Source organism: Anomalospiza imberbis, chromosome 25 (assembly GCF_031753505.1).
Source record: "Anomalospiza imberbis isolate Cuckoo-Finch-1a 21T00152 chromosome 25, ASM3175350v1, whole genome shotgun sequence".
NCBI lineage: Eukaryota > Metazoa > Chordata > Aves > Passeriformes > Viduidae > Anomalospiza > Anomalospiza imberbis.
The window spans coordinates 4938119-4965923 of record NC_089705.1 but is presented as its reverse complement, the minus strand read 5'-3'; the positions used below and the strand labels follow the sequence as shown (position 1 = coordinate 4965923).

Below are 27805 nucleotides of genomic sequence, written 5' to 3'. Positions count from 1 at the left end.
CCAGCTCCCTGCCTGCAGCCCCAGCTTGCCTCGTGGCAGGAAGCAGGAGGGAGGCCAGGTCGGGGTGACCTGCAGGGACACCCCGGCATCCACACGGGACCAGGAGATGAAACAGGAGGCGGTGAGACCTTCCTGGGTGGGTGCACGCAGGAGGTGCCCGGTTCCACTCCGGGGAACCTCAGCCATTGCATTTCCGAATGTTTGGAGTAAATCCGGGTGCTGGTCTTTGACACACAGGGATGCTGGGATGCTGAGGCTTGGGGTGGGTGTGGAGCAGATGGCTGGGGCCACACTGACCCCCAAAACATCACCGAGCCATGGCCAGGAGGGTCAGCACCACTCCATGCTGGTGGCTTTCCTGGTGTGGGCAACCTCATGGGCTGGTGGCCACCAGGTGCCCATCCCGGGGTCTCTGCCTTGCAGGTGGCTGTGTGGGCCCTGAGCCTCTGCCACGGGCACCATGAGGGGTCTCTGGGCCCTGGCGCTTGCCGGGCTCGTCAGCGCCTGCCAGGGGAAGGAGCTGCTCCCAGCGGAAGGTAAGGACCACCCCGGAGCGAGGGCTTGCGAGCCACCTCCTTCCTCGCCTGTCCCTGTCTCAGCTGGGTAAGAGCCAGGGATGGCAGAGCAGAGGTGGCTGCAGACACCGTGAGCTGTGCCAGGTCCCCACGTGCCAGGACCGGAGTGGTGGCTCCAGGCTGAGCGCCGGGTCTTTGCTCAGCATCCCGTGCGGGCAAGGGGCCAGGGAGAGTGGAGCCGAGCGAGCCCGGCTGCGGGGAGCCAGCCCGGGACACCCCGACACCGCCCCCACAGCCGTGGCCAGCAGGGAGGGATGGGGCTTGGCCACTCTGCGGCCGGGGGACACTCGGTGCCAGCTGGCAGCCAAGGCAGCGGCATCCTGCAGCGCGGCTGGAGCCGGGTCCGGGCGGGGCAGGTGAGCCAGGACCGCTCCGGGCAGGGTGAGGATGCACGGAGCTCCCGAGGGAGGTTTGGCCTCCAGCTGCGAGTCGGGAAGAGGTCTGTCCATGATCCACACCATGGTGGAGGGCTGGGGGGTGTCCACGCGCAGCTGGGGACAAGGGGGGACGATGGCTGAGCCCAGCTCTGCCGGGTGTCCCCGGCCTGCGTGTGGCTCCCGGTGTGGGATGAGCCCCGGGCTCCAGGGGAGGAGCCGCTGGAAGCGACACCGTGGTTGCATCAGGCTCGGTGGGGGTGGAGCGGTGGCTCGGCCCGGGGGGAGCCCGGGTTTGCCCGGGAGGGGACACTGTCACTGTCACCCGCTCCTGCTGCCCCGCACGGCGTGGCCTCGCGTGTCCGGGCCTTTCCTGAGCGACAGAGAGTTGGACAGGCGGGATTTTCCCTTGGAATCAGCAGCAGGGCTGGGAGAGGCTTCCAAGGGCTCGCACTGGGGTGATTTATGCTCCTTGGTGACCCCTGCCCCGGCGGGAGGGGACTCTGCCCCGCGCTGTGACGTTCACTGCCGTGGCATTGGCTGGGGTCCCCAGGCCCAGAGCGTGTCCCCACACCACTGCTGGCCCCGTGGTCAGCCTGGGGCACAAGTGGCTTGCCAGTCTCTTGGACAGAGGTGGGCAGGGGCTGGGGGGTCAGAGACCCCCCAGGAACATCCAAGGAAGAGTTGGGAGAATTTCTGGTGCCCGTCCTGCTCCAGGGCCGGTTTGCGTGGAGACAAAACAAATCCCTCTCTCCCTACCCCCTTGTTTACTCCTTTATCTCGCACCTCCCAACATCTGGCACATCTGGAGGTGGGTCGGTGCTGCCGGAGCCGTGATTTATCCTTGCAAACAGCAGCAGCACCCCCGTGACCGCGCCTGACACGACATTTCCTGCTCCTCAGCCTCTGGCTGGACCCTCACGCCTGTGGGGGCAGGAAGGGACAGCTCTCGATGGCACTGTGGGTGTCCCTGGCGCCAGTCCGAGTCCCCTGACGCTGATTCCAGCCGCGGGGCTGTCTGGAGGCAAAACACGCCAGAGCTGGGGAAAGCATTTCTCCTGTGGGAGGCAGCAGGGCCAGCTCTGTCCCCTCCGAAGCTCTGTCCCCTCCGAAGCTCTGTCCCCTCTGAGCTGCTCCTGCAGCGTTTCAGCCTCCCTCCTCCCGGCTCCTGGGAGTGGGATTTGCTTGGTCTGCGCTGCCTCTGGGGCTGGCAGCTCCCTGAGGCCCTCGTGGGCTGGGGGAGCTCTGTGTGGTCCCATCCTGCTTGTCCCATGGCTCCCGGGGACACTGCAGTGACAGTGATGTGTTTGCCTCACAGGGGAGCTGTGCCCGCAGCTCTGGGACGAGGATCTGGTTGGGGACAAGTATGAGAATGTCACGGGTAAGGAAAGACCCTCTCAGGGATCCCCTCACACCCTGGGGTGGGCTCTGTGACCTGCCTGGGGACTGTCATCTGTCCCAGGGCCAGGTCTCATGTCCCCTGCTCTGTCCTGCAGGTTTTAACCTGGTTAAAAGGTTCGACCTGCTGAAGATCTCATCAGTCAAAAAGATCCGCAGCGCCCGGGGGCCGGTGGTGCTGCGCCTGGGCACCGTGCCCCTGGTCCAGCCCACGCAGTGAGTGGCCCTGGGTGACCCGTGAGGTGGCCCTGGGTGACCCGTGAGGTGGCCCTGAGTGCCCCTCAGGTGACCCAAAGCTCCTCCAGGCCATCCCCGGCTGTTGTAAAGTTGGGGTCTGGGTGGGCTTTGCCCTTAGCTCGTGTCAGGGAGTGCCAGGGATGCCAGGCAGCTCTGTGTTACCCGTGGGGACACTGGGGACCCCGAGGCTGCCCCAACACCTTTCTCCTCGAAAGTAAACCCCATTCTGCTGGGTGGTGGCCAAACCTTGCGCAAGCAGGGCTCTGTGGCTGCTCTGTGGTTGGCAGAGCCCGCAGGGTCCAGACGAGCTCCAGAGGCTCTGAGCAGGGTGTTGGGGGGCTGCTGGGAGGTCACAGGGTGACTGGCCCTTGTCCCCTCCGTCTCTGGTGCCCACGGTGCCAGGGCTGGCAGGGACGCTGCGGCGTGGCAGGGTGGCAGCGGATCCACGTCCTCGGGAGCTGCTCCTGCAGGAAATGGCTGCGGTGTGTCCCCACATCGCCCCGGGGCTGGCACAGAGCTGTGCTGGGCATGGGGCTCTCCGGAGGGCCAGGAGATCCAGCCTGGGCAGCCAAATCCTTGGATGGCTTTGGGAGGGATGGTGGATGCTCCAGGCTGGTGTTGCTCTTGGCCGGGGGCTTCTGGCATCCCAAATCCAGCCTTGGGGAGTCTGGAGATGGGGACAGCCTGGGCTGTGAGATCCTATGGGTGCCCACCCACCTCAGTGCCCTGTCAGGGTGTCCCCGTGCCCCATGGAGAGCAGTGGGCACCGCTGGCCTCCTCCCAGTCCCCATCCCTTGGCCGAGCTCCAGAGCAGTGGTTTGGAAAGCCGCGGGTGTGGAGCCAAGGGGAGCGGAGCAGAGCCCGGAGCAAATATTTCCAGTGGTTGAATGGGCTGTGGGCGAGCTGGGAGAAGCTGCCAAGGCTGCCTCGGGCACGATGGATGCATTTTCTGGCTCCCCAGGGACAAGATTTTGGGATAAGAGCGTGGCCCTGGGCGCTGCAGCCTCACCAGCAGGGGCATCTTTGGGGTGCACAGTGTGGGGCAGAATCCACTGTGATGGCATCTGGGGTGCCACCAGTGGGGACAGATCGTGGCAGGACCCACGCGGGGGTTGTTGGGGTGCTGCTGCCACCTGAAAGTGGGTGCTACCAGCCTCGGTGCCAGCTCCATGCCCAGAGCACCCCGTAGGGTCCAGCCACCCCAACAGCTGTCCCCACAGGCAGGTGTTCCCCCGGGGGCTGCCCCCCACCTTCACCCTGGTCCTCACCTTGCTGCTGAAGAAGAACAGCACCGGGGAGCACTGGTACCTCTTCCAGGTCACCGACAGGCAGGGATACCCCCAGGTACACCCCAGGAATGTGGCGGGACACCCCAGGAACAGCCAGGAGCCAGCCCTGAGCGCTGTCCCCTCTGTGCCCAGCTCTCCCTGTCTGTGCACGGCCCCGAGAGAAGCCTGGAGTTCCAGGCCCGGGCTCCGGGGGCCACCTTCGTCAGTGCCGTCTTCGCGGGCAAGGCCGTGGCGTCCCTGTTCGATGGGCGGTGGCACAAGGTGGTGGTGGCCGTGCAGGGCCACGCTGTGTCCGTGCACCTGGACTGCGCCTCCATCTCCTCCAAGCCGCTGGGACCGCGGCGAGCGCTGGCTCCGGAGGGCAACGCCTTCCTGGGGCTGGACGCCGTGCGTGGCACTCCGGTCCGGGTGAGTGCCCCGGGATCAGGGTGGCTCTGCCCGTGGTGTCAGGGCCGCCCCTGACCTGTCACCCGCATCCCGCCGCAGTTTGACATCCAGCAAGCCCAGATCTACTGCGACGCCGAGCTGGCCAGGCAGGAGGGGTGCTGCGAGATCTCAGCCAGTGGGGTGAGTGCCCCGGAGTGCCCCTGAGTCCCCACCCCAACCCCAGCTGGACCCTGGAACTGCCCTGTGCACGCTCATGGTTTTCCCCACAGGGGAAACTGAGGCGCAGTGAGGGCAGGTCTGTCCCCTTTTGTGTCACCGCCCCGTGCTGGCTGTCCCCGCAGCCCCGGCTGTCCCCTGGCAGCCTCCCCGTGACCCCGCTGTCTCCCTGCAGTGCCAGACGGAAACGCCCAAGACTCGGCGGCAAGCGGAGCTGATGCAGAGCAGCAACCTCATCGAGATGGTGCCGCAGCCCGAGGGCCGGGTGTTCACCCGCTGCTTCTGCCTGGAGGAGCCGCTGGGCACCGTGAGCTCCAGCAGCACCAACCCGGCCCCAGCCCCATCCCACCCCCATCCCCGGCCCCATCCTGGTCCCCATCCCCATCCCTGGGCCTGTCCTGGTCCCTGTGTCCATATCCATCCCCATTCTGGGTTTGCATCCTGACCACATCTCCATCTCCATCTCCACCTCCACCTCTATCTCCATCTCCATCATCTCCATCTCCACCACCATCTCCATCTCCATCTCCATCTCCACCTCCATCTCCATCTCCACCTCCACCTCCATCTCCATCTCCACCTCCACCTCTATCTCCATCTCCACCTCCACCTCCATCTCCATCTCCATCATCTCCATCACCTCCATCTCCATCTCCATCTCCATCTCCATCTCCATCCCGTTCCCATCCCCATCCCATCCCCATCCCAGTCCCATCCCAGTCCCCATCCCATGCTTGCCCAGTGCACCCACCTTGATCCAGCCCCATGAAAATCCCTGCCTCACTTTCCCACCCGGTGCGAGGCTCAGGAGGGAGGCGTCGGTGGCTGGAGGGGGTGAGGGACAGGAAGGTCCCACCGCTGCCTCCTCCCTGGATGCCCGGGCAGGACAACCCAGGATTCATGGAGAGGGAGCTCCCAGGGCTGGGATGATCCAGGCAGACGCCACCACGTGCTCTTCCCTCCCTGCAGGAGCCAGGGAGAACCTCGGGAAGGACCAGCCCGAGGGATGATCCCAAGGAAAGGGTGAGCGTGTCCCAGCCCTGCTCCCCTTCCAGTGCCATCCCAGGGTGCCACCCGCTGTCCCAGCCCCAGGCTGGCTCTGTCCCTGCCACATTTGGGAGCTCTGGGAGGAGCGGCTGCTCTGCTCCCCCGAGCAGGAATCGAGGCCCCACTGGCTCCATGCTGCTGCTGGAGCCATCCCAGCTCTGGCCAAGGGCCTCTTTGTTCCCACCGAGCGTCTCCGGAGCGTTGCCAGAGCTGGGAAACGTCTCCAGCGCTCCTGTCCCTCATCCCTGAACATCCCTGGGATCCCTCATCCCACCACAGCTGTGTCCCAGGGGTGCAGAGCGGGGCTGGAGGCCATGGGGACGCAGCCACATCCTGCCTGTCCCCGCTCCCGTGGGGGCTGGTTTGGCTCGGCAGAGCCGTGGTCAGGCCAGAAATCCGCAGGGACACCAGGGCACCTCCCCTGGTGGCATTTCCCTGCTCCACCCAGGAATTCCCTGTGCCTGGGCAGCTCCAGGGCTGCCGGGAAGAGCTGCTGGGGGATCCCCATGGGTGTGGGGGGCTCAGGGGAACGGGGCGGTGGCTGTGGGGTTTGGGGTGTTGTGGGGTTTGGGGTGCTCAGGGGAACGGGGCGGTGGCTGTGGGGTTTGGGTATTGTGGGGTTTTGGGGTACTGTGGGGTTTGGGGTGTTGTGGGGTTTGGGGTGCTCAGGGGAACGGGGCGGTGGCTGTGGGGTTTGGGTATTGTGGGGTTTTGGGGTACTGTGGGGTTTGGGGTGTTTTGGGGTTTGGGGTGTTGTGGGGTATGTGTGCTCTGGGCTTTTGGAGTGCTCTGGGGTTTTGGGGTGCTCTGGGATTTTGAGGTGCTCTGGAGTTTTGGATGCTGTGAGGTTTTGGATGCTCTGGGGATTGGGGTGTTGTGGGGTTTTGAGGTGCTCTGGGATTTTGGATGATGTGGGGTTTTGTGGTGCTCTGGGGTTTTGAGGTGTTGTGGGGTTTGGGGTGCTGTGGGGTTTGGGGTGCTGTGGGGTTTTGTGTGCTCTGGGGTTTGGGGTGCTCTGGGCTTTTGGGGTGCTCTGGGCTTTTGAGTGCTCTTGGGTTTGGGGTGCTCTGGGGTTTTGGGTGCTCTGGAGTTTGGGGTGCCACGGGCTGTGCGTGGAGCTGCTCCAAGTTTCCATCCCTGTCCCTTCCAGTGCCCTCCCTGCTCGCCCCAGATGGCATCAGGAAACGTGAGTGTGGCACTGGCCATGGGCACCCCGAGCTGGCCGGGCTGGGCTGTGAGCTGGGGGTGGCAAAAGCCACCGTGCTGCTGTCACCAGCCCCCCACAACCCCACAGATCCTCCTGGCCCTGCAACATCTGGAAGGCCTCTGATCCTTTCCAGATGTGGCCCCGTTCCTACAGCAACCGCTGGCTGGGGTGTGGGGGGATGGCAGGGGGGTGGCAGGTGACTGGGGCACTTCATGCCCCATGGTGGCACCTGGGGACAGAGTGCTGGGACAATGGGGACCGTGGTGGGCTCAGGGCTCTGCTGCTGCCGCCTTTTGAAGCCTCCATGCCCTTGGGAACACTTTTCTCCTGTCTCCACAGGTCACCCTCGGTCCCCCAGGTCCAAAGGTAGGTTTGTCACTCCCCAGGACACTCAGAGCTCCAGCAGGAATGTGGGAATGCTGTGCCAGAGCATCCCTGCCAGTGGGCACACACAGGCACATGGGGACACCCTGTGTCTGTCCCCCTCCCGGTGCCTGTTTTTCACCCATTCTGTGCCAGTTTGTCACCCTCTCTGTGCCCATTTATCCCCCACCCCGTGCCCGTTTGTCCCCCACCCTGTGCCCGTTTTTCACCCACCTTGTACCAGTTTATCCCTCACCCTGTGCCCATTTATCCCCCTCCCTGTGCCCGCTTGTCCCCCACCCCGTGTATCCCCCACCCTGTGCCCGTTTGTTCCCCACCTTATGCCTGTTTGTCACCCACCCTGTGCCCGTTTGTCACCTTCCCTCCCTCTCTTGCAGGGCACCAAGGGCGAGCGGGGCCTCCCTGGCACCGCCGGTGGCAAAGGGGAGAAGGGTGACCGTGTGAGTGTCCCTGGTGGCCCTGTCCCTGGTGGCCCTGGCCTGTCCCCTTCTGCTGGGGGCTCACTCCCTGCGGGGTCCCTGGCACACGGGGGTCTCGCTGCCCTGGGGGTGCCCCTGTCCCCAACCCCCCCCCTTGTCCCTGAGCCACCTCCCCCCTCCGCAGGGCATGGACTGTGTGCGCACCCACCCCGGCGGCCCCGTGCAGGTGAGACCCCCCAAAACCCTCCCCAAAGCCCCCTCCCCATCCCTGCTTCCCCTCTCACCTCCTCCTCCTCCTCCTCCTCTTCCTCCCAGTGTACTGAGGGGCCGCGGGGTGAGAAGGGGCAGCGTGGGCAGGTGGTAAGTGACACTGGGGACAAGCTGTGGGGACACTGCGGCAGTCCCCCTGACCTGGGCTGGGGCAGGGGGGTCCAGCTCTGAGGGTCCAGCTCTGTGTGGGCATGAAAGGAGCAGGAGGTGACCCTGCACGAGCCCACCTGGGCACCCGCTTTGTCCTGTTTTTCCCGTGCAGGGACTCCCGGGGCCAGCTGGCACTGAGGGGCAGAAGGTGAGTCCAGCCCACCTGTGGGTCCTGGCATGGCAGCAGGGACACCTGGAATGGTGGCAGAGGTGCCAGGACCTGCCAGTACCAACCTGGGTAGCTTGGGTGACACCACAGGTGGCACTAGAGGTGACACCAAAGGTGAAATCTCTCTGTCCTGCAGGGCCAGAAGGGTGAGAAGGGTGATGGGGGACTGCAGGGCAAGCCAGGACGCCCTGGGCGTGATGTGAGTAGTTCTGGGGGTTACCTGGGCACCCCCTGAGTGCCTCTGGGCACCCCTGGGCATCCCCCAGGCCAGGGGGGTCTCCCCACAGGAGCCTTCACACCCCACTCCCCTCCTGGCAGGGCCGTCCTGGAGAGATCTGCGTGGTGGGGCCCAAGGGCCAGAAGGTACCTGGGGGTTTGGAGGTGACAGGTGGGAGGTGGGGCACCTGGTGGCACTGCCAGCACTGCCACCTTCCCCCCTCATTGTCCTCCAGGGTGACCCCGGCCTCGTGGGACCGGAGGGGTTGGCCGGTGAACCAGGACCCCCGGGCAAGCCAGGCTCTCCAGGGGTTGGCATTCCAGGGAAGCCGGTGAGGACCCCTGTGCCAAGGTGGTGTCCCCATGGTGGGCACTGCCATGGCAGGGGCGAGGTGCCACCCCACAGCTAGAGCTGGCCGGCCAGGGCACCCCAGCAGGGCTAACACCACCCTTTGTCCCTTTCAGGGTGATCCTGGTGGCCCCCCAGGTCCAAAGGGAGAGAAGGTGAGTGCAGGGAAAGGGGTCCCAGGTGCCCCCCATGCCCAGAGCAGGCCTAGCAGGGCGGGGGGTTGTGCTGGGAATCCCAAAAAGAGCTGGATCCACCAGGGCTGAGCTGGAGCCATCAACTGCTCTGGGTGGCCCAAGGACCTGGCTTGGGGGGCAGGACACCCCCGGGGGGACAGGGATGTCCCGGGGTCCCCAGGGCTGTGGTGTTGCTCCTTGCTGAGCTCAGCATTTCCCATCTCTGGCTCCAGGGCAGCCCGGGAGCTCCTGGACCCGGAGGATCGCCTGGGACACCCGTGAGTAGCGGGAGCCGGGAGCCAAAGCCGGGGTCAGGGCCGGGTTTTTGGCTCGGGGTTGGGGCTGCTTGGCCGGAGAGGTGCCGGGATCCGAGCCCAGGAGCCGAGAGGGCTTTGGGAAAAGCGAGAGCCGAGAGGGCTTTGGGAAAAGCGGGAGCGTCTCTCGGGGCTGGGATCGTCCCGTGATGGGGCTAGTGGCCAGCTGAGCGTGCTGGGTGGCTCTGATGGGACACAGTGGCCTCCCTGAAGCAGCCCCGTCCCCACTTTGCTCCCGCAGGGTCTCCCCGGCGTGCTGGGGCCGAAAGGAGACAAGGTGGGTGCGGTGACACGGTGGCCATGGGCACATCCCCCGGCCTTGGGGCTGCCTGGGACATCCTGGGGGCCACCGCACAGAGCCCCAGCCTCTGTGTCACTGCTCCCACCGGGCAGGGCGAGCCGTGCGAGGTGTGTCCCACTGTCCCCGAGGGGATGCTCGGTGCCGTCGGAATTCCCGGCAAGCCGGGGGCGCGGGGAGAGCCCGGAGCGCCCGGCAGGGACGGGGTCTCGGTGAGTCTGAACCCGCGGACGGCTGGGCTGGAGGGCAGAGCGGTGTCACCTCAACACCCCTGATGTTCCCTCTGTTTCCCCCTTCCCAGGACACACCCGGCCCCGCGGGACCCAAAGGGGACAGGGTAGGTGACACGGGCTGGGCTGGCTTGTCCCCAGCTCCAGCTGGGGGACACGGAGCAGCGCCCAGCTCCTGCTTTGCCTTCCCAGGGCGATCCCGGCATCCAGGGGATGAAAGGGGACAAGGTGAGTGTGTGACCCTTCATTCCACCCCCGGCTCGGCCACTGCAGCCCCTGAGCTGTCCCCTGCTGCCATCCCAGGGGGACTCGTGCCAGCCCTGCGATCTCCGCGTCCTCGCCGCGCTGCGCCGCGGCCCCGCCGAGGGCCTCGAGGGGGAGCCGGGGCTGCCGGTGAGTAGCGGGGCGGGACCCCCCTGTCCCACGGCGGGGTGACACCCTGGGGTGCTGTGGGTGCCGGGGCAGTGACCACGTTGGTGTCCTGCAGGGCCAGGTGGGGCTGTCCGCGCTGGCCGGGATCAAGGGTGACAAGGTGAGCGACCCCCGCCCCCTTTGGACATCCCGGGGGGAGCGGGAATGGCTGGAGCGTCCCATGGGGGCGGGGCAGGCTTGGCTGATCCTGAGCCTAATTCTGGTCCTGGCCCTGCCCCTGTCCCTGCTCCGTTTCAGGGGGACAGTGGCCATGTGGGACCCACGGGCAGACCGGTGAGTGGGGACATTGTGGGGGCCCAGGGGGGTGCGCGAGGGGTCTGGGGGCTCAGGGATGTCAGAGCCGAGGTTTGGGGACCATGGTGTCAGCTCTGCTGGGGATTCTCGGTGCAGGGAATCCCGGGAGAGAAGGGAGATCCAGGCGTGCGGGGGCTCAAGGGAGAGAAGGTGAGAGCAGCACTGGGGACACCCCTGTCCCTGCCCTGTCCCTGCTGAGACCTGGGCATGGGACAGCGCTAGGGTGAGGGGCGCGTGAGCCCCGCGCCATGTCCCGGTCCCCAAGGCCACCTCCCAGCCGGGATGTCCCTCCGCAGGGCGAGCAATGCGGGCAGTGCCCTCCCACCCTGCAAGCCCTCCAAGGGACAGCGACAGTGCTGGCAGTGCCGGGGCCACCGGGTGAAAGGGGTCCTGGTGGCCCCCCGGGCAGAGCGGTGAGTGCCTCCCGTGCCCGCCGTGCCCGTTTTTGGGGGGGGTTGCCCCACCCTGACCCGTTCCTGCATTTCCCCAGGGCAGACCCGGCGAGGCTGGTGAGAAGGGACAGAAGGTGAGAGGGGCTCGGGGTGGCTCCCGGGGGGATCAGTGGTGGCAGAGGATGCTATGACCTCTGTGTGCCGTGTCCCCTCCCTCCCCGTGCCAGCTCTGTCCCCTCTCTTTGCCAGGGCGACGCTGGCAGCCCCGGCGACCCGGGCACGCCGGGCATGGCCGGTGTCCCGGGGCTCTCGGGTGAGCCTGGCATCAGGGGACCAGCCGGCCCCAAAGGCGACAAGGTGAGAGCCCCACATTTTGGGCAGCTGTCCCCTGTCCCCGCGGTGTCACCCACCCCTCCATGCCTCTCCTGTCCCCTCCCCGCAGGGAGACGCGTGTGAGCCCGGCCCCGCCGTGCTCGGGGACCTCTCGGACGTGGTGGGCATCCCGGGAAAACCCGGCCCCAAAGGGGACCAGGGCCCGCCGGGCGTCGGCCAGCCGGGCAGACCCGTGAGTGTCCCCTCCCCACGGCCACAGCGCCCGGTGGCACCGTGTCCTCGGGGTGACCCTGCTGTGTTTTAGGGGAAGCCGGGGCTGCCGGGGGTGCAGGGTCCTGCCGGGCCGAAGGGGCTGCAGGTGAGTGGGGTGTGGGGTCCTGGGGACACCTCAGTGCCCCTCTGTGTCCCCAGTGGGGTGCAGGATCCTGGGGACACCTCAATGCCCCTTTGTGTCCCCACTGGGGTGCAGGGTGTAGGGTGTGGGGTCCTGGGGACACCTCAGTGCCCCTCTGTGTCCGTAGGGTGAACCAGGACTGTGGGGGATCGGCCAGCCAGGACCACAGGTGGGTTTTGGGGTGCCTGTGTTGTCCCCTGCTCTCCCATGCCGGGTGACTGGTGGCTCTGGTGGCTCTGGTGGCTCTGGTGGCTTTCACACATTCTGCTTTTCCCAGGGAGACCCCGGGAGCAGCGGACCCCCCGGACCCCCTGTGAGTAGGGTTTGGGGTGGGGTTTTGGGGTGCCCAGCCCTGGCTGATGGGGTCACACCCCTGCCAGCCCTCTGTGTGGCTTGTGGCACCTCTGGGGACAGCATTGTCCCCTCCCTGGGGGGAACCAACACCCTGTCCTGCCCCCAGGGCCCCCCAGGACCGCAGGGACCCCCGGGCATGGCAGCAGAGAAGGGTGCCAAGGTAAGGGAGCGTCCCCCAGCCCTCAGTGCCCCCTGTGCTCCCCATTCCTGCTGTCCTTCCTCTGCAGGGATCTCCGGGTCCCAAAGGTGCCACGGGACCCCCTGGACCACCAGGGAGCAGCATCACAGGGCCACCGGTAGGTCCTGCCCTCTGGGGTGGGCAGTGCCACCCTGCTGGCACCTTGATCCCGGTCGAACCAGGCAGTTTCCTCACCCTCCTCTTCCTCGCAGGGCCCCGAGGGGCAGCAGGGGCTCCCCGGCTCCAGCGGGCAGCCGGTAGGTGCGGGGGGTGCCAGGGGGGAGTGCCAGGGGTGTGGGTGGTCACAAGGTGGGTGGGGGGCACCGGGGGCACCCCTAACGCCCATCTCTGTTTTCCTCTGGCAGGGGGAGAAGGGTGCCCAGGGAGAGAAGGTGAGTTGGGGTCTGGGTGCAGCCGTGCCCCCCGTGCCACCCCAAACCCACCCTTCCCTCACCCCCTATGCCCACAGGGAGACCCCGGGGAGTGCTCCTGCCCTTCCAGCCCCCGCCAGGACCCCAACTACAACGGCATGCCGGTGAGTGTCACCCCCCTGGCACTGTGCCACCCTCACGGGCACCCCCTGGCCCCGTTTCACCCTCCCGGATTCTCTCGCCCTCAGGGAGCCCCAGGATTATGGACTGGCATGTCCTGGCAGCCCCAGCCTGGCCCGCAGGTCGGTGCCACCCCCGCCGTGCCCTTGCCGCCCTGCTCACCCCTCGCCTCTCTCTGACTGCTTTTTGGGGTCTTGCAGGGCCCCCCCGGAGCTCCCGGTCCCCCCGGCCCGCCCGGTGCCCCCGGTCGCCAGGTGAGCGATGGGACAGCGGGGCCCATCCTCATCTTTTAGGGCGGGGTTTGAATATTCCCCTTGGATTTAGGGAATGCCGGGACACAACGGCTTGCCCGGGCTGCCTGGACCGGCCGGAGACCTGGTAGGTGGTGCCAGCTGCCATGGCAGTGTCCCCTGTCCCCTGTCCCCACGGCGGGGACAATCCCTCCCTCCATCCCTGCCTCCTTTCCAGGGACCTCTGGCCGTCATGGCTGAGAGGAACATCGAGGTGCTGAAGGTGAGAGGGCGGGGATGGGGTCACCCTCCTGCCCCGGGGGACCCCTCGGGGCACCCCTGACTCCCCTTTTGCCCCTTTCCAGACTCTCTGCGGGGACTGTGCCCAGCTGCAGGCAGCCCTGGAATCTCCCGTGGCAGTGGAGGGGGAGAAGGGGGATGGGGGCATGCCAGGCGCCCCTGGCAGCGAGAACTGTGCCAGGGTGAGTGTTCCCACAGCTCTTGGTGGGAATTTGGGTGCCCGACACCCCCTGGCCGTGCGGAGTGAGGTTGGAGAGACACCCCCGAGTCCCGGGGGAAGTGGGTTTGGTGGGATTTGGGGGAAGCGCCGCGCTCTGGACGCGCTTTGGGGACACTGGGCGCTCAGGGAACCCGGGCACAGCCCCAGCGGGGATCCCCGGGAGGAGGGACAGGCTCGTCCTTTGTCGCAGCTCCGTGACTCCGAGCTTTTCTTGCAGTGCTTTGCCCAGTTCCCGCGAGCGGAGGAGGCTCGGGTGAGTGACGCTGGTGTCCTGGTGCCACCCCTTGCTCCCCAGGGGTGGTCCCTGCCGGGCATCCAGGACTGTCCCCCAGCTGTGGGGGCTTTGGGGAGGCTTGGCAGGGCTCAGCGTGGGTGGCAGAGCCACCGCGGGGTCCTGATGTGTCACCACCCTTCGCAGGGTGACAGCCCTGACTGCGCGGGTCACCCCGGGCTGCCGGGAGCACCGGGGATCCCAGGAGAGCGAGGAGAGCAGGTGGGTGAGCTCCAACCCATCCTCCCCTGCCACCCCAGCCCTTCCTGGGGGCTGGGGCACGTCCCGTGTTGCCCCTCGGGGCTGTCCCCCCGTCGGTGGTCACACCTGGCACCCCCATCCCACCCCCCAAGGGCTCCCCAGGGCTGCGCGGACCTCCAGGACCACCTGGACCCATCGTGAGTACCCCTGCCCGGGCTGGGGGGGGTTCTGGGGGGCTCGGAGCCCCTCAAAGCAGGTTGCCAAAGGGGCCTGGCACCCTGCCATGAGGCCGTGGCAACTGGCAGAGGGTCGCGGCCATGGCGAGGCACGGGTGTGACATGGCACGGCACGGATGTCCTCACGGAGGCTGGAGAAGGAGGTGACGCTGCTGCCAGCCCGGAGGTGGAGCAGGAGCTCTGTGGCACCCCCAGGGCTCAGGCCGGGCTCCCCAGCGCCTTTTCCAAGCTGTGACCTCCCTGTTTCTCCCCTCAGGGCCCCCCGGGCTTTCCTGGAACGCCGGGCGCACCCGGATTGCCCGTAAGAACCCAGCACGGCTCCGCTCTGTGCCCTTGTGTCGCTGCCGCTTGGTTTGGCTGTGTCCCCTGTCCCTGTCCCCGCCGGGACAGCCGCAGCACAGCTGCCCCTCCCCTTCCACTCCATCTCCATCCTGCCATTCCCGCTCCTCCATCCCAGAGCAGGGGGTCCCGGCGGACCCGAATTTTGGGATGGTCTTCCTCAGCTGGGAGACCTGGTGCTGCCGCTCGCCGCCTGCTGGGTCCCTTCAGCACCGCGGGACCTGGCGCGGCTCCAGGTGTGCCAGGGAGCTGCCACCTGGGCCGGGTGACCCGCCACAGCTGCCCTGATGGTCACCAGGGACACCCCTCGTGGGGACCAGGAGGATCCCGTGTGTGGCCTGGGCTCATCCTCCTCCTCCTCCTCCTCCTCCTCTGGTCACTCCTGTGTGGTTGCTCAGCCTCCACCACCATCTTCATCTCCATCTCCATCTTCATCCTCACCTCCACCTCCATCTCCACCCTCCTGCTCCCACCCTGCTCGCTCCCCACAGGAGCTGGTGGTGGGGCTGTGCCGGCGGCTCTCGGAGGATCCTGCACTCCCGCTCGTGTCCCCTCGTCCACTAATGTCACCGTCACCCCGCGGCCCCTCTGGGGCTCTCTGGGGCTCTCTGTGGGCCGTGCTCTGCGGTGTGCCAGCGTGTCCTGTCATTCTCTGTCACTTTGGCACCACGACACCCCACTAACCCACCCCGGAGGTCCCTGTGGTGCTCCGGGCTGTCCCCGTGTCACCCTGGGAGGACGGGGGGCACCAGGCTGGAGCTGGGGGCTGCAGCCAGAGCTGGGCACCCCACGCAGCCCCCCCAGGGGCTGAGATTTCCGTGGCACCAGGGTTTGAGCGTCCCCACCACGCCTGGGCACTGACCCCGGTGCCTGCAGGGGTGGAGGGAGCCCAGGCAGGTTCCCAGCAGGCTGGCAGAGGTCACAGACCCCATGGGCTGTGTCCAGGTCCTGCTGCCAGGTGAGACCCCCCTGCATCTCCTCTCTTCTCCCCACAAAGGGTCTCCAAGGGGAACGTGGCCCTACCGGGCTCGCCGGAGCCAAAGGGGAGCCGGTGAGTGCTGTGGGACCAGGGGACAGGGGGACGCTGGTGGCCCGTGGGGGTTGGCACTTGGCTGGGGCACTGCAGGTGGCTCAGTGGCATCACCCTCACACACAGGGACCTCCAGGACAACCCGGCTACCCCGGGGCCACGGGGCCCCCCGGCCTTCCTGTGAGTACTGGGGGGACCAGGCAGCCCCTGCCAGCCCCCAGCCCCCTCAGGGGTCCCCAAGGCCCTCCTGGGGCCCACTGAGACCCACCCATGTCACAGCTGGGGGACCCTGGTGGGCACAGAGTGCCGTGTTCCTGCAGGGCTCATCGTCCCTGTCCTGCCCATCCAATCCCACCCCACACATCCCCAGTGCCCTGCTCATCCACGCCACGGCCATCTGCATCCTGAGCGTGCTCTACCTGTGTCCCCATGTCCCATCCCTGCCCCAAATCCCATCCATGGCCCAAATCCCATCCATGCCCCATGCCCCAACCCTGCCCCATATCCCATTTATGTCCCATGTCCGATCTGTGCCCTATATCCCATCCTGGTGCCATGGCCCACCCATGTCCCATGTCCCACCTGTACTCCAAATCCCATTCTTGTCCCAAATCCCATCCTTCTGCCATGTCTTACCCATACCCCATATCCCACCTATGCCCCATATCCCACCCATACCCCATATTTCATCTTGTCCCATGTCCCACCTGTGCCCCAAATCCCATCCCTGTGCTATCCATGCCCCAAATCCCATCCTTGCCCCAAATCCTATCCTTGCCCCGTATCCCACCCATGCCCCATATCCCATCCATGCCCCAAATCCCATCCATTCCCCAAATCCCACCCATGCCCCAAATCCCACCCATGCCCCATATCCCACCCATGCCCCAAATCCCATCCATGCCCCATATCCCATCCATGCCCCAAATCCCATCCATACCCCATATCCCACCCATGCCCCAAGTCCCACCCGTACCCCAAATCCCATCCATGCCCCATGTCCCCACCTTGGCCCTTCCTTCCCCAGGGCAGCAAGGGCGAGCGAGGCTACATGGGCCCCCCCGGAGAGAAAGGGGAGCTGGTGAGTCCCTCAGGGCCCTGCTCTGGGGGCAGTGGGTCTGGGGGCTCCCCCAGGTGCCTCTTTCTGTGGGCACCGGGGCTGGCACCTTCCAGCCGCCTCCACCTGCTCCTATTCCCGTCCTTCCCAGGGACCCCCCGGCGTGGATGGGCTGCCCGGTCCCGTGGGGCCAGCGGTAGGTGCCCACCCTGGGGGCTGTGGGGAGGGAGGGGGGTGGCTGGGGGGGTTTTGGGGTGCTCCCACCACCCCATCCCGTCTCTCTGCAGGGTCCCAGGGGTGAGCGCGGGCTCCCGGGAAGCGCCGGAGAGAAGGGGGACCAGGTGAGTGTCCCCAAAGGGGACAGGACCCCCAGGACCCCCGTGGGCTGTGGGGTCCAGCTCAGCTCCTGTCTCTCCTCAGGGCTTCCAGGGCCAGCCTGGCTTCCCGGGACCACCGGTGAGTAAATCCCACCTGAGTGGGAATTCTGAGTAAATCCCACTGGGAATTCTGAGTACACCCCACTGGGAATTCTGAGTACACCCCACTGGGAATTTCGAGTAAATCCCCCTAGGAATTCTGAGTAAATCCCACCAGGAATTCTGAGTAAATCCCCCTAGGAATTCTGAGTAAATCCCCCTGGGAATTTTAAGTAAATCCCACTGGGAATTTTGAGTAAATCCCCCTGGGAATTCTGATTACATCCCACTGGGAATTCTGAGTACATCCCACTGGGACTTCCAGCACCCTGGGAGATGGACCCCATTCCTGGCTGTGTGTCCCCGTGTCCCCGCAGCGCCAGGGATGGGGACAGGGGGTTCTACAAGGGGGACACGAGTGGGATGAGGTGCAGGGAGCAGCCCCAGATCATTCCCATTAAATGAAGCCGGGAAAGAGCGGGATTTATGGGCTGGGATCCCCCCTTCACTCGACGCCCCTCTCCTCTTTAGGGTCCTCCTGGTTTCCCGGGAAAGGTTGGTCCAGCTGGGCCACCAGGGCCTGTGGCAGAGAAGGTGAGTGCCAGGGACAGGTGCCAGGGGCTCTGTGCTGTCCCCGCCTGTCCCTCGGGCTGTGGCCGGGTTTGGTGCCAGCCCCTGCCGTGCCTGTGACTTCCTGCGGCTCTTGCAGGGCAGCGAGGGCATGCGAGGCCCCACGGGGATGCCAGGGCCCCCCGGGCCCCCTGGACCCCCGGGAATCCAGGTATGACCCCACCACGTGTCACCCTTGGGTGCTCCTGGGAGCACCACTGGCTGTTCCCATCCCCAGGGACCTGTTCCCATCCCCAGGGACCTGTTCCCATTTCCCAGGGACCTGTCCCCATCCCCAGGGACCTGTTCCCATTTCCCAGGGACCTGTCCCCATCCCCAGGGATCTGTTCCCATTCCCTGGGATCTGTCCCCATCCCCAGGGACCTGTCCCCATCCCCAGGGATCTGTTCCCATTCCCTGGGATCTGTCCCCATCCCCAGGGATCTGTTCCCATTCCCTGGGGTCTGTTCCCATGGCCTGGGGTGCCCTGACCGAGTCCTTCAGGGACCCCCAGAGCTCCCCAATGCAAACCTCCCTCTGTCACTGTCACCTTGTCCCCACAGGGCCCTGCTGGCTTGGAAGGACTGGATGGCAAGGATGGCAAGCCAGGGCTGAGGGTGAGGCTCCGGAGCTCTCTGGTTTTTGGTGGAACCCAGAGTGAACCCCGGGTTTTTCCTGCAACCCCCCCAGGACACCCCCAACCCGTGTCTCTTTCTCCCTAGGGTGACCCCGGTCCCCCCGGGCCACCAGGGATGATGGGTCCTCCGGTGAGTGACAGCCCTCCTTGTCACCCCTCCCTGCTGCTCCATGCCTGGCATGTCCCTGCAGCCAAGCCGGGGTCCGCTGAGCCGGGACTGTCCCCTCACGTGTTCCTGGGGACACCGAGCTGTGCGTGGTGGCCCTGGACCAGCACTGCAGGATCAGGGTCACTGCTGTGCTCTGCTGGCAGCACCCTGGGACCCCCACCCCAGCTCTTTGCTCTCTCTCCAGGGCTTCAAGGGCAAGACAGGACACCCAGGGCTCCCAGGACCGAAGGTAAGCGATGGTGACACTGGCTGGTGACATCGCCAAGGACCTTGGGCCTGGCCAGAGAAACCACTCACTGCTCTGCCCATGATGTCCCTTCCTCCTTTTAGGGTGACTGCGGCAAACCCGGCCCCCCGGGGAGCACGGGCCGGCCGGGAGCCGAGGTGAGCGAGGGCTGGGTGACCCCTGGGCATACCTCGTCACCACCCCCCCTTCCTCCTCCTCTTCACCTTGCCTTCCTCAGGGTGACCCCGGACCCATGGGACCCCAAGGCCGGCAGGGACCCCCAGGGCTGATCGTAAGTTGGAGCCGCCCCCAGGATGGGGGGATCACAGCGGGGATCCCTTTGGTGCAGGGAGTGGGGACATCACCGGTGACCCCCAGCTGACAACCCCGTCTCTGTCCCCAGGGTCCCCCTGGCAGCCCGGGACAGCCGGGTCCCGCTGGCCTCGCTGGGGTGGTGAGTACTGCCAGGCTGGAGCCTCGCTGTGGGCTTTGGGGTGGGGATGAGCGGGTTTGGGATCCCCTGATCCCGATGCTCCCGGTCCCTCCTCCGCGCAGGGGCTGAAGGGCGAGCGCGGCTCCGTGGGCGAGCGGGGTCTGCCGGGAATGCCAGGACAGCCGGGACCCCCGGGACACCCGGGACCACCGGTGAGTGCAGCAGCACCCTGTACCCCGGAGTGTGGGGACCTAGGGGGTGGCCCCGTGGTGTCACCACCTCACGCTGCCCCTCTTTGACCCCGCAGGGAGAGCAGGGACCAGACGGACCCATTGGGAAGGAGGTGAGCAGGGTTCTCTGGAGCCTTCCTGCCCTGCTGGACACAGCGGTGGATTTTGTCATCCTCTGGCCTGGCCGGCGTGTCCCCAGGGTGGGGACATCCCTGTCTCACGCTGCTCCTGTTTTCCAGGGACCCCCAGGAAAACCGGGCATTGCGGGCCCGGCCGGACAGAAGGTGAGGCTGTGCCACCTGGCCGTGCCACCACGGCCACCGCGCTGTGCCACAGCTGTCCCGGCACGCCAGGACTGACCTTTCCTGTCCGCAGGGTGACGCCGGAGCCCCCGGCGAGCGGGGGTACCCCGGGGAGAAGGGCAGAGCCGGAATGCCCGGGGGGCCGGGCAAAAGCGGCTCCATGGGGCTCGTGGGGCCGCGGGGACCCGCGGGAGAGAGGGGACCCCCGGGCTCGCCGGGCCCCGCGGGCAACCCCGGCCTACCGGGACCCCCGGGGATGATGGTAAGGACGGGTGGCCGTGTCGGGGGGCAGGACGCTGTCCCTGTGGCGGGGCGCGGTGGCCGTGGCCCCTCGTGTGTCCCCTCGTGTCCCCGCAGGGAGATGTGGTGAATTACGACGAGGTCAAGAGGTTCATCCGGCAGGAGCTGAACAAGATGTTTGACGGTAACGGGGTGGGGGAAACAGGGGGGTGGCGACGAGGCCGGGGGACCCTCCCAGTGTCCCCGCCGTGTCCCCACCGGCTGAGCTCGGTCCGTGTCCCCGCAGAGCGGATGGCGTATTACACCTCCCGGCTGCACTTCCCGGTGGAGATGGTGGCATCCCCGGGCAGGCCCGGTCCCCCCGGGAAGGACGGGCTGCCCGGCCGGCCGGGACCCCCCGGCTCCCCGGGGATGCCGGGACAGATCGGCAGAGAGGGGCGACAGGGCGTGCCGGGCATGCGGGGTACGTGTGCCCCCCCCGGGGCGTTCCCGGTGTCCCTGGGATGTTCCCGGTGTCCCTGGGATGTTCCCAGCGTCCCCTGGACCTTCCCGATGTCGCTGGGGTATTTTCCAGGGGTATTTCCCGATGTCTCTGGGGTGCTCCTATTGTCCTCATCACATTCCCGGTGTCCCTGGAGTGTTCCAAGTGTCTCTGGGTGCTCCCAGTGTCTCCATCATGTTCTCGATGTCTCTGGGGTGTTTCTAGTGCCCCTGGGATGTTCCCGGTATCCCCAGGATGTTCCCACTCTCCCTGGAGCATTCACAGTCCCTGAGATGTTCCAGGTATCCCCAGGACACTCCCAGTGTCCCTGGGCTGTTCCCAGTGTCCCCAGGACATTCCCAGCGTCCCCGGGACATTCCCAGTGTCCCTGGGCTGTTCCCAGTGTCCCCAGGACATTCCCAGCGTCCCCGGGACATTCCCGGTGTCCCTGGGCTGTTCCCAGTGTCCCCAGGACATTCCCAGCGTCCCCAGGACATTCCCAGTGTCCCTGGGCTGTTCCCAGTGTCCCCAGGACATTCTCAGTGTCCCTGGGCTGTTCCCAGTGTCCCCAGGACATTCTCAGTGTCCCTGGGCTGTTCTCAGTGTCCCCAGGACATTCCCAGCGTCCCCAGGCTGTTCCCAGTGTCCCCAGGACATTCCCAGTGTCTCTGGGCTGTTCCCAGTGTCCCCAGGACATTCCCAGTGTCCCTGGGCTGTTCCCAGTGTCCCCAGGACATTCCGGTGTCTCTGGGCTGTTCCCAGTGTCCCCAGGACATTCCCAGTGTCCCTGGCACTGGGATGCTGTGGCTGTGCCAGGATCTCACCCCTCCTCTCCATCCTCCTCTCCCCCAGGTGAGCCGGGTGCCAAAGGAGAGAAGGGCGAGAAAGGTGTGGGGCTGATGGGGGACAGCGGCCCCCCGGGACCCCCAGGTGAGCCCCCAGCCCCACGCTGGGCTTTGCTGCCACCCCCTCACCCTGTCACCCCGCTCTTCTTTCACTCCATCTCTTCCAGGTCCCCAAGGGCCACCAGGCTATGGCAAGATGGGTCCCCCGGGCCCCGTGGGCCAGCAGGGCATCCCCGGCATCCCCGGCCCCCCCGGTGCCACGGGGCAGCCGGGCAAGACGGGGCACTGCAGCCCCGCCGAGTGCCTGGGGGCCGTGCCCATGGAGCAGCCGCTCTTCCAGCCCAAGAACGTCAAGGGTCCCTTCGGCTGAGCGGCCCCGCGCCCCCCGGGCCCCCCCGAATTTGCTGTTAATATTGTTAATATTGTTCCCCCGCTGTGCCGGGGCCGTGCCCGTGGCGGGGGGCTCGGGGGCTGTACAGCTCCGTGGCAATCGTGGGGGCGGGTGGATCCTGCCCCAAAAATACACCTGTGCTGGTGCCCCCGCGGCTCCTGGCTCCGTGAGTGGGCACGGGTGGGTCTGTGCCTCCTCCCCAGCCTGTCCCCAGCCTGTCCCCAGCCTGTCCCCTCCCTGTCGCCGAGGGATGCTGCTCGGGCCGGTTCTGAGGCCACTCTGGTTGGGGACACGGTGACACTGAGCTCCCTGTGACCCTGGGATGGATGGGGGAGTCCCAGTCCTGATCCCAGAGGATCCTGGCCCCGTCTCAGGGGCAATCCCAGCCGTGATTTGGGGTTATCCCAGCGCCATTCCTGGGGAGATCGCGCTCTGGTCCCAGCACATCGCAGCCCTGGTCACAGGAGGTCTGTGATCGGGTGGGATCCCGGCCTTGTCTCTGGAGGAATCCCAAACTAATTCCCGTGGTCTTGTGGCGATTCTCGCCCTACTCTCAGGCTGACCCCAGCCCTCCTCTTGGATCATGCCTGGAATTCCCGGGAATCCCAGACCGCCATCCCAGCCCTGCTCCTAGCGGGATCTCTGCCCTGCTGCCAGGGCAATCCCAGCCCTCATTTTGTGGGCTCGCCAGCCCCACTCCCAGGCTGATCCTGGCCGCACTCCCGGGCCGATCCCGGCTGATCTCCAGGGGAATTCCAGCCCCGCTCCCGGGCAGCTCCCGGCGCTATCCCCGCCCGGTGGGCCCCACCGCCCCCTGGAGCCGTTGCCGCTTTAAGGCGCCCCTCGGGCGCGCGCTTCCCGCGCGTCACCGCTCTGCCTCCGCCCCGCCCAGAGGGCGTGGTCACTGCTCAGTGTAGCCAATGGGTGTCGCTCTTTTCTGTGACGTCATCGGGGCGTGGCCGGGGCGGAAGAGGCGCTATGGCGTACCCGGGGCAGGTGCGGGACCGGGACCGGGACCGGGACCGGAACCGGGACCGGAACCGGAACCGGACCCGGACCAGACCAGAAGTGGTGGCGGGGAACTGGGACCGGGATCGGGATCGGGACTGTGATCGGGACCGGGACCGGGAGCGGTGGCGGGGAACTGGGACCGGGACCGGGACCGGGAGCGGTGGCGGGGAACTAGGACCGGGACCGGGAGCGGTGGCGGGGAACTGGGACCGGGACCGGGACCGGTGGCGGGGAACTGGGACCGGGACCGGGAGCGGTGGCGGGGAACTAGGACCGGGACCGGGACCGGGACCGGGAGCGGTGGCGGGGAACTAGGACCGGGACCGGGAGCGGTGGCGGGGAACTAGGACCGGGACCGGGACCGGGACCGGGAGCGGTGGCGGGGAACTAGGACCGGGACCGGGACCGGGACCGGGAGCGGTGGCGGGGAACTAGGACCGGGACCGGGAGCGGTGGCGGGGAACTGGGATCGGGACCAGGACCGGGACCGAGACCGAGACCAGGACCGGGACCGGGACCGGAGGAGTGGGAGCAGCGGCAGAGAGCTCGACCGGGACCGAGGGGCGGGGAATGGGGACCGGCTAGCGGGACCGGAGAGGCAGCGGAGAGTGGGACCGAGGAGCGCGACCGGAACCCGGAGCAGCGCCGGGGACCAGGGACCGGGATCGGGACTGTGACCGGGATCGGGACTGTGACCGGGGCGGGGATGAAACCGGGGCTGGTCTGGGGGTGGTGGCCGGGGGAGGTGCGCACTCCAGGGTGAGTGACACGAGGCCCGTCCCCGTGCCCATCTCGGTGCCCGGTGTCCGGTGCCCGCCTCACACCGGCTCTGTCCCCTCCCCAGGGCTACCCCGGCACAGGACAGCCACCCCCGGTCGGCCCCTACCCCGGGGGTCCCTACGGCGGGGGGCCACCCCCGGGGCCCTACGGGCAACCCCCGCCCGGGGGTCCCTACGGCGGGGGGCCACCCCCGGGGCCCTACGGGCAACCCCCGCCCGGGGGTCCCTACGGCGGCCCCCAGCCCGGGCTCTACGGCGGGCCGGCCCCGGGAGGTGAGTCCGGGGGTCTCCGTGCGGCGGTACCCGGGACAGAGGTGGGGAGTGATGGGGTCCCCAGCTCAGCTGAAGCCACCGCGAGAATGAAATTCCATGTCCCGGTTTATTATTTTGAAATCCTGGAGGAGGAGGAGGAAGAGAAGGAAGAGGAGGAGGAAAAAGGGAAAGAGGAGGAGGAAGTGCCAGGCAGCCCTAAAACTTTCACCCCACATCCATCTCCCGGTGCTGCCGGGTTTGTGGGGCTCCCTCTCCATCCCAGAGCTGCCCCAGGCTCTGGTTCCCAGCCCGCTCCCAGCTCCGGCCACTCCGTGCCCATCCCAGCCCTTCCTGCCCCGTCCTCCCGGGATTTCACCCGCCTGTAAAACCCGTGGGAGGAGAAGCTCTGCCCGGCCCTGGGAGCCACCGCCGGGGCCAGCCCAGCCCGTGGCCCGTCCGAGGGGAAGGTGACAGCGCCGATGGCCTCTCCCCACGCAGGGAATGCCCCGCCAGGGGTGGATCCCGAGGCGTTTTCCTGGTTCCAGACGGTGGATACGGATCACAGCGGGTTCATCTCCGTCAAGGAGCTGAAGCAGGCTCTGGTCAACAACAACTGGTCCTCGTTCAACGATGAGACCTGTCTGCTCATGATCAGTGAGTTTGGGATCTCCTTCCCCTCTTCTAAGCTGGTTTGGTTGGGTTTGGGGTGAAGCCCATCCTGGCAGAATTCCCCTTTTCCCTGGGCATCGCTTCTGGCTGGAGCCAGAGCTGAGCAAACCAGTCAGCTCCCAGTGGTGCAGGACATGAGTGAAGGGCCCAAGATCCTGCTTGGGATAGGAAATCCCAGCTCTGCACAAGCCCCAGATCCCAGAAAAACAGGGAGGAAAGGGAAGGGAAGCCCAAAAAATGTGGAGACCGACCCAGAGCTTGCCCCAGCCTCAGCTTTTGGTGCCGTTTCTCACCAGCCTTGGGGGTTGAACGGTCCCAGTCGATCGCAGTCATGGCGTGGGGGATTTTTGGGATCAGAGCAGGATTCCAGGGAGCCATGGCGTGGATCCTGAGCTCCCTGGAAGTTTCTGCAGCTTTTCCACCCCTCCCTGGCCTGTTCCTGCTCCTCCCTGCCCAGACATGTTTGACAAGACGCGGTCGGGGCGCATCGACGTCTACGGCTTCTCCGCCCTGCTGCGCTTCATCCAGCAGTGGAGGAGCCTCTTCCAGCAGTATGACCGGGATCAGTCCGGCTCCATCAGCTTCAGCGAGCTCCAGCAAGGTGGGTGAGGGGCACAGCCACCAGCCTGACCCCCCCCACAGCCACTGCCAGGCTCTGTTCCCAGCTGGAAACTGGAATTCCTCCTGGAGTGGTCCCTGCAGCCAGGCTGGGGGGCTCTGAGCTCCTGGGATGCTTCCAAAGAATTGGGAATTATCCGTGGGATAAACCAGGCTGGCACGGAGCTTCCCATGGGACAGGAGGTGATGAGCTGCTGCAGGGATGGGGCACAGAGTTCCTTCAGGAAGCCCAGAACTCCCCCTCAGAGATGAGTGGCTGGAACCTGGTTTTTGGGAGGAGCTCTTGGGTGTGTGTAAAAGGGAAAAATGCCTGGAATTTGTGGATTGATTCCTCTGGAGAGCCCTGCCCGTGCACACCCTGAGTGGGAAGGGCGGTGGGAGCGGGAGGTGGGGTGTGTGGGACATGGGGGAGGAGGACACAGCCACTCCCCCTCCCTTTGGGAAGGTTTAATCCGAGTTTTCCTTGCTCCCAGCTTTCTCCCAGATGGGCTACAACCTGAGCCCCCAGTTCAGCCAGCTGCTGCTGGCCCGGTACGCCCAGCGTTCCCCCAGTCCCAATCCCAGTATCCAACTGGACCGGTTCATCCACATCTGCATGCAGCTGCAGAGCCTCACTGACGCCTTCCGGGAGAAGGACACGGCCATGGTGGGAAACGTCCGGCTCAGCTACGAGGATTTCCTCACCATGGTGGTGACCCGGATGCTGTGACATCCCCACTCCAAAGGCTGGGAATTCTGGAGCTCTGCAGGAGCTTCAGCCATCCTCATCTTCCCGTTGGATGTGGCTGAGCCCCTCTGGGAGTTCCCCCCGGGGCCAAATTTCTGGCTTGATCCACCCCAAATCCTGCTGGGGATTTCCTGGCTCGGATTCTTTGTGTCCATTCTGTGGGAGTCGGGATGAATCCCACGCCAAACTGGGACAGCCAAACCAGCTTAGATCCCGTGCCAGCCCCAAATTCCAGCTTCATCCCGAGGTGCCTGCAGCAGAGCATCCCCATTTTGGGGAGGAAAAGCTGAGCCTTGGGTTTGGAAGCAGCAGGAAAGGGGAAAAGTGAGGACAAAGCTCCGTCCTTCCCTCCCTGAGTGCCCTGGGAGCGCATCCCACCCTGGGAATGCTTTCCTGGGGGGTCTCATCCCTGTTTCTCCGGGGGCTGCTGGAATGGGATGTGCTGCTGCAGCCCCGTGGGATCACCCCCTCGCTGTTGCCAATCCTGAAGCCAAATCCAGACAAAGTTTAGAGCTCAATTTTTCCAGCTTTGGAATAAAACGTGTTGTGCTCCGGCTGCTCTGCTCTGGTCTCTGTGGCCAGGGGGGTCTCCTGGGGACATCAGCTGCCTCCTGTCCCCCGTGGTGGCACCAGGGGACACGTCCCAGGGCTGGACCCCATTCCCTGAAATCAATTCTTAGGAATTTCATGCGCAAATATAGAAAATAAAGGACTTGGGGGCGGGGGGGGGCTCCTGAGGCACAGAAAAATCCGATCAATGCCGGAGTTTTCTTCCCGGCTGCTGAAGCTGGAATTTTCCCAGAGGAATCTCCAAGAGATTTGAAGGAATTCTCAGGGAATAAAAGGTTAAAAGGTCTGAGATCAGAAGGAAGAGCCCAGCCTGGTGATTTCTGTGACCTCGGTGTTTTCCAGCCCCGGGCGGGACTGGCTGTTCCCAACCATCCCCGAGCATTCCGAGGATATTTTCCCCCGAGCATTTCCAATATTTCTGTTGAGTCAGAGCTCAGCCCTGCTTGGGCTTGAGGCAGAGGGGTTGGGGGCTGTAAATACATCTATAAATATCTATTTTATAGATGTATTTTATATATTTTATACACATATGTATGTATTTTATATATATTTTACATATTAAAATATTTATATATATATATAAATACATATAAACATAATTAAAATACATACCTGCATGATATATATTTATATATATTTACAAATATACACACATACATGTATATATATAAATATATACATATATACATACATACATATATATATACACATATATATACAGATATATATATAGATACATATATATATATATATATATATATATATATATATATATATATATATATATATATATATATATATAAATATATATATATACACTGGGGTACATATATACATATATAGGTGTGTATACATGCATATTTTCAAGTATAAATATATATATACAGGCATTTTATATATATATATATATATACATAAATGTTTGTATATATAGATACACATAAACATAAAAATCTTTGCATGTATATATATACATGTAAATATATATAAAGGCATGTATTTATATATGCACACACATGTATATGTAAATAGACACATGCGTGTGATATATATAATATATATTATATAGAGTGTAAATTATATATAATATATATTTTTTCTTATATATTATATTTTATATAAGATACGTTATATAAAATATATTTTATATCTTACAGGTTTCTATTATATATTATATATTTATATTATATAATATATATTAAACTGGTGTGGTTACATGGACATATATACATATATAAACATATATACAGGGGTTTTATATATATATATATATATATATATATATATATATATATATATGGTGTATATATATATATATATATATATATATATTATATATATATATGGTGTATATATATATATGGTGTATATGTGTATATATATATAAAGGTGTATGTATATATAAATAAATATATATAAAGGTGTGTATATATATATATACACACACATATTGCATATTGATACATATAGATAGATATATATAGGTATAGATATATATGATATAGATGATATAGATATAAATTATATATAAATATATATATATTAGATATAAATATAGATATTGATATTATATTGATATAGATAACGGTATATAGATATATATAAGGGGAGGTGTTCATGTCTGAAGACAAACAGGCACCTATATACATATATATATATAATATACAGACATATCTATACACATCT

The 27805-nt window shown here is 63.9% G+C and overlaps 2 protein-coding genes across 2 annotated transcripts; both read left to right on the top strand.

Annotated features, from left to right (window-relative positions):
* The first annotated feature begins 429 nt into the window (after window positions 1-429).
* Window positions 430-21599, top strand: COL16A1 (collagen type XVI alpha 1 chain). Its single transcript, XM_068172931.1, has 70 exons — window positions 430-536; window positions 2268-2330; window positions 2446-2563; window positions 3805-3928; window positions 4006-4281; window positions 4360-4440; window positions 4652-4783; window positions 5446-5499; window positions 6674-6709; window positions 7070-7096; window positions 7492-7554; window positions 7718-7759; window positions 7849-7893; window positions 8066-8101; window positions 8259-8321; window positions 8441-8485; window positions 8575-8670; window positions 8804-8842; window positions 9094-9138; window positions 9416-9451; window positions 9568-9684; window positions 9774-9809; window positions 9895-9930; window positions 10006-10095; window positions 10190-10234; window positions 10372-10407; window positions 10525-10578; window positions 10725-10841; window positions 10919-10954; window positions 11070-11177; window positions 11263-11385; window positions 11458-11511; window positions 11675-11716; window positions 11825-11860; window positions 12008-12061; window positions 12129-12197; window positions 12292-12336; window positions 12445-12471; window positions 12549-12614; window positions 12699-12752; window positions 12831-12884; window positions 12955-13008; window positions 13099-13143; window positions 13226-13342; window positions 13598-13633; window positions 13799-13873; window positions 14005-14049; window positions 14345-14389; window positions 15425-15478; window positions 15584-15637; window positions 16485-16538; window positions 16666-16710; window positions 16802-16855; window positions 16935-16970; window positions 17462-17524; window positions 17640-17711; window positions 18103-18156; window positions 18262-18306; window positions 18530-18574; window positions 18676-18729; window positions 18810-18863; window positions 18975-19025; window positions 19127-19216; window positions 19312-19347; window positions 19474-19518; window positions 19610-19798; window positions 19894-19960; window positions 20063-20239; window positions 21110-21187; window positions 21270-21599. The coding sequence occupies exons 1-70, from the start codon at window positions 461-463 to the stop codon at window positions 21470-21472; spliced, it is 4833 nt and encodes a 1610-aa protein (XP_068029032.1). The 5' UTR covers window positions 430-460; the 3' UTR covers window positions 21473-21599.
* A 791-nt stretch (window positions 21600-22390) lies between these two features.
* On the top strand, window positions 22391-26105 carry PEF1 (penta-EF-hand domain containing 1). Its single transcript, XM_068172930.1, has 5 exons — window positions 22391-22489; window positions 23349-23556; window positions 24034-24189; window positions 24662-24805; window positions 25296-26105. The coding sequence occupies exons 1-5, from the start codon at window positions 22472-22474 to the stop codon at window positions 25529-25531; spliced, it is 762 nt and encodes a 253-aa protein (XP_068029031.1). The 5' UTR covers window positions 22391-22471; the 3' UTR covers window positions 25532-26105.
* Window positions 26106-27805: the final 1700 nt, after the last annotated feature.